General features: G+C 47.5%; 1 protein-coding gene across 1 annotated transcript; it reads left to right on the top strand.

Moving 5' to 3' along the window:
• The first annotated feature begins 1,105 nt into the window (after positions 1 to 1,105).
• Positions 1,106 to 8,378, top strand: LOC134540919 (serine/arginine repetitive matrix protein 1-like). Its single transcript, XM_063383993.1, has 4 exons — positions 1,106 to 1,256; positions 6,033 to 6,327; positions 6,502 to 7,782; positions 7,853 to 8,378. The coding sequence occupies exons 1-4, from the start codon at positions 1,106 to 1,108 to the stop codon at positions 8,376 to 8,378; spliced, it is 2,253 nt and encodes a 750-aa protein (XP_063240063.1).
• The last annotated feature ends 274 nt before the right edge of the window (positions 8,379 to 8,652 follow it).

The following is an 8,652-nucleotide window of genomic DNA, read 5'->3' as shown; positions in this document are numbered from 1 at the left end:
GGCAGGGTTTCGAGCTGACGGTGTGTGAGCATAAAAACCCACCGATAAGAGACTTTTTTTATTTGACTAGAAACAGGAAATCCCGAAACCAACGGTTACTACATTTTGAAGAAATAACTGGAAGTTAATATTTGTGGGAAAACTGATTGAGTCGTTCCTGTTGCCGACCTAAGATTTTAAAGACACTTGTAAATGCCAAAATAAGGACTTGCATCATTTGCAGCAATAGCCACATCAGTAGAGCCTAGAGCATAGATGTTCGCCTTTGAACGACGCCTTATGAAATTATAAATAAAGTAACTCGTAAATTGAAACGTAAGAAAAGATTCGAACATCAAGCATATTAATTGCTGTTTAACTTATCTATTACTTGTTTACCTGTTCAGTAATGTGTAATAATTATGTTATTCAGAGAAATGTCAGTCTTAAGTGGTTTTACGTAAATAATTAGAATTTTTATAGTTGTGTCTTAATCGAGTTTCCAAGTCAGAAAACTTGTTTACTATTCTTTTGTTACATAGAGAAACAGCAGATTGCCTTGTAGAATATTTCATTAACGTGTGTAAATGTTCTGGTTGGAGCAGTTAAGAATGGTTTGCTGTCACATAATTTGTTTTGACAGTGTAAGGCGACGCTTCCCCGCCGGGGTCGTGTGGTGGTTGACGAGCCGCAAGCCCAGTGTTTTGTTAAGGCGGTCTCGCTCAAATAAAGGCTCTGCTAATCATTTCTTTTATTTGTTTTTTCGCAGTTACTTTCGACTTCTGTTACGAGCCAAGGCTCTGAAATCAAATGTACTTCGTTTATAATATTCTGTATTTAATCTGATGTCATTAAGGGTATGTGTTTCTGGATGAATAAATGTCTAACGCATTGCACACCTCTGTTTTCCATTTCATCCCTTGTGACCCTCGCGTTAGACACGAAAGGTTACAGGAAAAGTTCGCCACTCTGCTTAGAGGAATGTGTGCATGTGTCAGTACACGAATCATTCATCGTCCACATCATCACATTCACGTAACACAGATGAGTTAGGATGTTTAACCATTATAGTATTTTTTTAATACTGACTCTTGTATTTTGTTTCGGGACAAATTACTTGTCGAAAATGCCTTTTACAGGGACGGCGTGGTTACAAGATGTACGGAAAGAGACGTTGCGACGACTTCTCGTAGAATTGAAAGTGGCGGACGTTGACCCAGAGACGAAGACGCTGGAGGAGTTATGTCAACGAGCACGAAAGCGTTTTGGAAAACGTGGTGAGTCAGTTACCGACGTCAGTAGTCCCGTAGTCAGTAAATTAGATGAAAATAAATGTTTGGAATTAGCTGTTAAGCCGTTGTTAGATAAATTACTGACATTAAATGATTGTGATCCAGTTAACATAGTTAAATTTTTGTACGCAATTGAAGAAATTGCGGAATTGAATATTTTGATCCTTAACGGCCCTGTATGGGTTGTTGGTTTGCCGGGTGCCTTCTGAATTACGCCATATAATCATTCATTCATTCAAATCATTCACAGCAAAGGGCACCTCATCTCGCAGGCCGTCATATTTGTTTTTCATAGCTCCATAATACCTTTTCAAATTCTTGCAACTTTTTCCCCAAAACGCTTTTGCTTGTTTGCTAACATCCTCTGGAACCTCGTCCACCCTTAGGTTCCATGCTCCACTCAACGGGTGTAAAAGTTTTCTGCCTAAAAAATTTTCGGGGGGACTAATCCCTGTGACTGTACTGCAACTATTATTAATCCCTAAAATTCAATAATGTACTTGTTTATCCCAATCTGTTTGACAATCATGATAATAACACCGTAGCATAGTTTTAATTACACGATTGTACCTCTCTACCATGTTAGCAGCGGGGTGATGAGGGCTAGTTTGGGCCAAGTGTATCCCTCAAGTAAATGCCATATTCCTTATTTCTTCCGAGGTAAAGTTTTTGGCATTATCAGTTATTAAGTAGGCAGGAGACCCAAAAAAACGTAAAAACCCTTTCTACTAGAATTATTGCTATAGTTGTGGCCTTCTGATCTTTCATGGCAAACATCATGACATATTTAGAAAATCCGTCAACTAGAACTAATAAACTTGTATTCCCATTTTTGAACCTTGGTAATGGACCAAAACAATCCAAATACACTCGTTCCCATACAAAGGTGCCGGACTGGAACTTAACAATCCTACATCACGCGTATATTTAGCTTTAGGTTTTGGCATAGAACGCACGATCTAACTTTCCCCCTTATCTCTTCGACCATGTGTTCCCAAACAAACCTACTTTTTATTGATTTTAGAGTCCGTTCTTGACCGAAATGCTCACCAAAATAAGAATTATGGTAGTATTCAAAAAATCATATCTTTTAATTTACTAGGAATCAAAATAATAAATTTCCCTTTCCGATTTTTCTTTCCGATCAAATCTCGTTGCAAACAATCTCGTCAACTACCGTTTTCTATTTCACTACGAATTCTTTTACATACTTCATCTAGGCTTTTCCAATGCCTTATGTTGACATATTACTCGGGCATATTGGTCAAAATATTTAAACCCTCTTGTCATACTTCGTTTGAATCCTTCTCTGAATGCCCATCCCCTACTTCAAATTCACCGGGATCAAACATTCGTGATAGACCATATGCAACACTATTATCTTGCCCTTTCTTAACATGGTATATAACAAATCTGAAATGACTTAATCATTCAACCCATCTCCCTAACTTTCCCAGTTGTTTTTTGACTGCAAAAGCCAAGTTAACGCTTGGTTATCTGTTCTTAGATCGAATTCGTTCACTTCTAAATACTCCGCAAATTTCTCACACCCCCAAACACATGCTAAAGCTTCTTTCTCATAGGCCGAATAATTTCTCTCCGCACCTTTTAACAAGAGGCTTGCATAGCATAACGGCAGTTCCCCATCTTCAAACTTTTGACTCAAGACAACTCCAAGGGCTAATTCTCTCGCATCTACATTCAAGATAAAACGTCGCGAGAAATCTGGTAAGCGCAATATTGGCGGTGACGAAAGGGCTTATTTTACTGTCAAGAACGCGGTCTCTTTTACTGTTTCCCAAATGAATTTGGTCCCTTTTTTTTAGCTTATTTAAAAGCTCTATAATATCTGACAAACGCGGAACAAAACGGACATAGTACCGTACCATTTCCAGAAACCGACGTATCCCTTTGATATTCTTCGGCCTCCCAAAAGACATAATCGGAACTACCTTTTCAGGATCCATGCGAAGGGTACCGTTTCCTACAATAAACCCCAACAATTGAGCTTCTTTAACCACCCAACTAATTATTTTCTTCGGGCTCACGGTAAGCCCTACTTCCCTGAAAGCTTGTAACACCCTCCGCACGTGTTCAGTATGCTCCTCTATAGTGCGACTGTAAACTATTACATCGTCCATATAATTAGTAACAAAGTCTCCAAAAAATGGCTCTAAGATCTTGTTTAATGCTCGACATAACGCTTGTGCACCGAAACTTACTCCAAACGGTACCCGGTTCCACTGAAACAATCCCCATGGGGTGACAAATGCAAGCACGTGCCTACTTTCTTTGTGCAGGGTACATTGATGAAACGCGTTATTTAAGTCCAATATAGTGAAGTACTTCCCTTTTACAAGGTGCTCAAACACAACGTCACTTTGTCTTATTGGATGCGGATCTATCATAATGTGCTTTCCAACCAGGCGATAGTCTACCACCAAGCGATACTTCCCTACCTGATTTTTTTTTTTTTACTAAAATTGCGGGACTGGCATAATGATCGCTGATGCCTCAATTATCCCCTCTTCTAATAACTTATCAATGGTTTCTTTAAATAAAGTCCGTTTAGGGCCTAGCACAACATATGGTTTACACTTCACAGGCTATCAACTAAAGGTACCACATAATGCTCTACTTTACACTCTCCGATCTTATTACATATTACGTCACTAAATTCGTTTTTAATACTTATCATTTCATTTTCACTGATTGCTGCTATATTCACACTTTACAACCGATAGCTCAATATTATTACTGCTGAAACCTACACACAACCTATTACCTCGAACATCAATATATCCTCCTATCATACAAAAAAATCAAAACCAAATATAATATCGTGGCTTAACCCTTCCAGTACCACAAACTTGAATCTCCAACGAAAATCACCTAACTAAAAAAAGCTTTTCATGCTCGTCTTTTCTTTAACCAGATCCCCGTTCGCGAGTCTATAAACCTTGGTTGTTTCTTTATATTCCTTAATTTTTTAGGCATTTTCTTTCTTAGCTCTACAGCACATTTCTGACCTATCAAGCTAGTACTAGCCCCAGTATCGACTAAACCAACTAAAACGACCCCCCACATATTAACCGTAACCTGCAATAAGCTACTTTTATCAATGTTTTCTTTAATTTTGTTATTTTCACCTTCTATCTCGTGCTGATTATTACGAGACCCCAACTTGTCTTCTTTTATTTTTATTGCAGCTACCTTTCTCTTATTATCAAGATACGTCTGACACGTCTTGATTAAGTGGTTCTCACTTCCACAAAAGAAACATTTTTTAATACGCGAACTGTCACGCCTCAAGTTTTTATCCGGGACATTTTCAGTCGCTTCGCAACACTTTTGTATTATATTTTCAGCCTTCAGAGTCTCGCTTATTAATTCGATTACATTACAAGGTTTATTTACCAAACAATATGTCCTTGTTTCCTCACGTAAGTTATCTATCACGATCTCAACTAATTCGTGTTCTAAATAGGGATTCCCTAAGACACGTTCATACCTAACTACATTAGTCACGAAACTAAGGCCTGTTTCTCCCTGTTTCTGAGACCTACACAAGAACAAGTTATTTAGGTCCTCGCGTATTTTCACGTTCGTGTTCATGTTATAAAGGGTGATGGGGAGGTTTTTAAAAATCACACGTGGACAGTGATACGTTTCTTATTTCGAAACAGATTTAAACATTAATTTCCATTTTACTTTGGTGTTCCAACACTTTGAAAGAAACTAAGTTCGAAATAGAAACATCGCGTGCTCTGCGAGATATCGGAGAGCTGGTCTGTTTACGGAAAGCATTCAAGAATACGCTGAGGTAGCTTGGCTTCTGGGTTGTAGCCGTGTCCTTGGCGAAATATTCACCGACGTTTCGGTCGACATTGCAGTCACCATCATCAGGGAGCAGTTACCTAATACCTTGATGATGACGACTGCAATGTCGACCGAAACGTCGGTAATTATTCGCCAAGAACACGGCTACAATCTAGATACCAAGCTACTACGGATAAAGACCGTAAAAGTCTGCGAACATTAAATACGCTGAATAGTTCGGTTTTAAACTAAAATTTTTACAAAAAAAATGGTTATACTAAAATGTTTTTCGTGGTGGTTTTAAAGCATTAAAGAAGCCCAGTAGAGATTCTTGAAATCCCTCAAGGTACATGAATGATACCTTTAAAATCATTTCCCCGCTGTGTAGAGTTGCCCTATGAACAAAGAGAAGACAGCGCACCAGACTAGAGGAGACACCGCGATATAAGCACCAGAGAAGACCCCGCGCTAGAAGCACCAGAGGAGACTCCACGCTAGAAGAACCAGAAAAGACTCCGCGCTTTAAGCACCAGACGGGACTCCGCGCTGGAGGCACCAGAGGAGACTCCGCGCTAGAGGCACCAGAGGAGACTCCGCGCTATAGGCACCAGAGGTATCTCCGCGCTGGAGGCACCAGAGGAGACTCCGCGCTAGAGGCACCAGAGGAGACTCAGCGATAGAAGCACCAGAGGAGACTCCGCGCTAGAGGCACCAAAGGAGACTCCGCGCTAGAGGCACCAGAGGAGACTCAGCGATAGAAGCACCAGAGGAGACTCCGCGCTGGAGGCACCAGAGGAGACTCCGCGCTAGAGGCACCAGAGGAGACTCAGCGATAGAAGCACCAGAGGAGACTCCGCGCTAGAGGCACCAGAGGAGACTCCGCGCTAGAGACACCAGAGGAAACTCCGCGCTATAGGCACCAGAGGAGACTCCGCGCTACAGGCACCAGAATAGACTCCGCGCTGCAAGCACCAGAGGAGACTCCGCGCTGGAGGCACCAGAGGAGACTCCGTGCTGCATGCACCAGAGGAGACTCCGTGCTGCAAGCACCAGAGGAGACTCCGCGCTACAGGCACCAGAGGAGACTCCGCGCTGCAGGCACCAGAGGAGACTCCGCGCTGGAGGCACCAGAAGAGACTCCGCGCTGCAAACACCAGAGGAGACTCCGCGCTGCAAGCACCAGAGGAGACTCCGCGCTGCAGGCACCAGAGGTGACTCCGCGCTGCAAGCACCAGAGGTGACTCCGCGCTGCAAGCACTAGAGGAGACTCCGCGCTGCAGGCACCAGAGGAGACTCCGCGCTGCAGGCACCAGAGGAGACTCCGCGCTGCAGGCACCAGAGGTGACTCCGCGCTGCAGGCACCAGAGGAGACTCCGCGCTGCAAACACCATATGTGACTCCGCGCTGCAAGCACCAGAGGAGACTCCGCACTGCAGGCACCAGAGGTGACTCCGCGCTGCAAGCACCAGAGGAGACTCCGCTCTGAAAGCACTAGAGGAGACTCCGCGCTGCAAACACCATATGTGACTCCGCGCTGCAAGCACCAGAGGAGACTCCGCGCTGCAAACACCAGAGGAGACTCCGCGCTGCAATTACTAGAGGATACTCCGCGCTGCAAGCTCCAGAGGAGGCTCCGCGCTGCAACACCAGAGGTGACTCCGCGCTGCAAACACCAGAGGAGACTACGCGCTGCAAGCACCAGAGGAGACTCCGCGCTGCATGCACCAGAGGAGACTCCGCGCTGCAAGCACCAGAGGAGACTCCGCGCTGCAGGCACCAGAGGAGACTCCGCGCTGGAGGCACCAGAGGAGACTCCGCGCTGCAAGCACCGGAGGAGACTCCGCGCTGCAAGCACCGGAGGAGACTCCGCGCTGCAAGCACCGGAGGAGACTCCGCGCTGCAAGCACCGGAGGAGACTCCGCGCTGCAAGCACCAGAGGTGACTCCGCACTGCAAGCACCAGAGGTGACTCCGTGCTGGAGGCACCAGAGGAGACTCCGCGCTGCAGGCACCAGAGGAGACTCCGCGATGGAGGCACCAGAGGAGACTCCGCGCTGCAAGCTCCAGAGGAGACTACGCGCTGCAAGAACCAGAGGAGACTCCGTGCTGCATGCACCAGAGGAGACTCCGCGCTGCAAGCACCAGAGGAGACTCCGGGCTGCAGGCACCAGAGGAGACTCCGCGCTGGAGGCACGAGAGGAGACTCCGCGCTGCAAGCACCAGAGGAGACTCCGCGCTGGAGGCACCAGAGGAGACTCCGCGCTGCAGGCACCAGAGGAGACTCTGCGCTGCAAACACCAAAGGAGACTCCGCGCTGCAGGCACCAGAGGAGACTCCGCGCTGCAAACACCAGAGGAGACTCCGCGCTGCAAACACCAGAAAAGACTTCGCGCTGCAAGCACCAGACGATACTCCGCGCTGCAAGCACCAGAGGAGACTCCGCGCTGGAGGCACCAGAGGAGACTCCGCGCTGCAAACACCAGAGGAGACTCCGCGCTGCAAGCACCAAAGGAGACTCCGCGCTGCAAACACCAGAGGAGACTCCGCGCTGCAGGCACCAGAGGTGACTCCGCGCTGCAAGCACCAGAGGAGACTCCGCGCTGCAAGCACCAGAGGAGACTCCGCGCTGCAAGCACCAGAGGAGACTCCGCGCTGCAGGCACCAGAGGAGACTCCGCGCTGCAAGCACCATATGTGACTCCGCGCTGCAAGCACCAGAGGAGACTCCGCGCTGCAGGCACCAGAGGTGACTCCGCGCTGCAAGCACCAGAGGAGACTCCGCGCTGCAAGCACCAGGGGAGACTCCGCGCTGCAGGCACCAGAGGAGACTCCGCGCTGCAAGCACCATATGTGACTCCGCACTGCAAGCACCAGAGGAGACTCCGCGCTGCAGGCACCAGAGGAGACTCCGCGCTGCAGGCACCAGAGGAGACTCCGCGCTGCAAGCACCAGAGGAGACTCCGCGCTGCAAGCACCAGAGGAGACTCCGCGCTGCAAGCACCAGAGGAGACTCCGCGCTGGAGGCACCAGAGGAGACTCCGCGCTGCAGGCACCAGAGAAGACTCCGCGCTGCAAGCACCAGAGGAGACTCCGCGCTGCAAGCACCAGAGGTGACTCCGCGCTGCAAGCACCAGAGGAGACTCCGCGCTGCAAGCACCAGAGGTGACTCCGCGCTGCAAGCACCAGAGGAGACTCCGCGCTGCAAGCACCAGAGGAGACTCCGCGCTGCAAGCACCAGAGGAGACTCCGCGCTGCAAGCTCCAGAGGAGACTCCGCGCCTGAAGCGCTAGGCATGCCCCTCGGAAGAAGTTCCGCCGCACTTCCCGATAACTGCCGAAATCCTTGACGAGCTACGCTAGGGTCGAGGCGAGGGTACAGAGTGTGACGGAAGTAGTAGCACACGCCCTAACGGCCCCTGACAATGACTTACTTCCCCTCCACGTCACGCGTGGTCAGGTGTGACCCCCCACAGGAGACCCGGGCTACTGAACAGCGGCCCTGCCCGTCGGAAATCAAAGGGGCCGTCCCATCACAGAAAATTAAAAATTTCTGTTTTTGTACTTT

The sequence above is a fragment of the Bacillus rossius genome, chromosome 17 (genome assembly GCF_032445375.1).
Source record: "Bacillus rossius redtenbacheri isolate Brsri chromosome 17, Brsri_v3, whole genome shotgun sequence".
NCBI classification, from domain to species: domain Eukaryota; kingdom Metazoa; phylum Arthropoda; class Insecta; order Phasmatodea; family Bacillidae; genus Bacillus; species Bacillus rossius.
The sequence above is the reverse complement of the archived record's forward strand: the minus strand, read 5'-3'. Positions and strand labels throughout refer to the sequence as shown.

Coding starts and splice junctions, on each gene's coding strand:
- LOC134540919 (XM_063383993.1), top strand. CDS start 1,106: ATGCCTTTTACAGGGACGGCGTGGTTACAAGATGTACGGAAAGAGACG. Junction 1,257..6,032: donor AAAGCGTTTTGGAAAACGTG/GTGAGTCAGTTA, acceptor TCCGCGCTACAG/GCACCAGAATAGACTCCGCG. Junction 7,783..7,852: donor CCGCGCTGCAAGCACCATAT/GTGACTCCGCGC, acceptor CCGCGCTGCAAG/CACCAGAGGAGACTCCGCGC.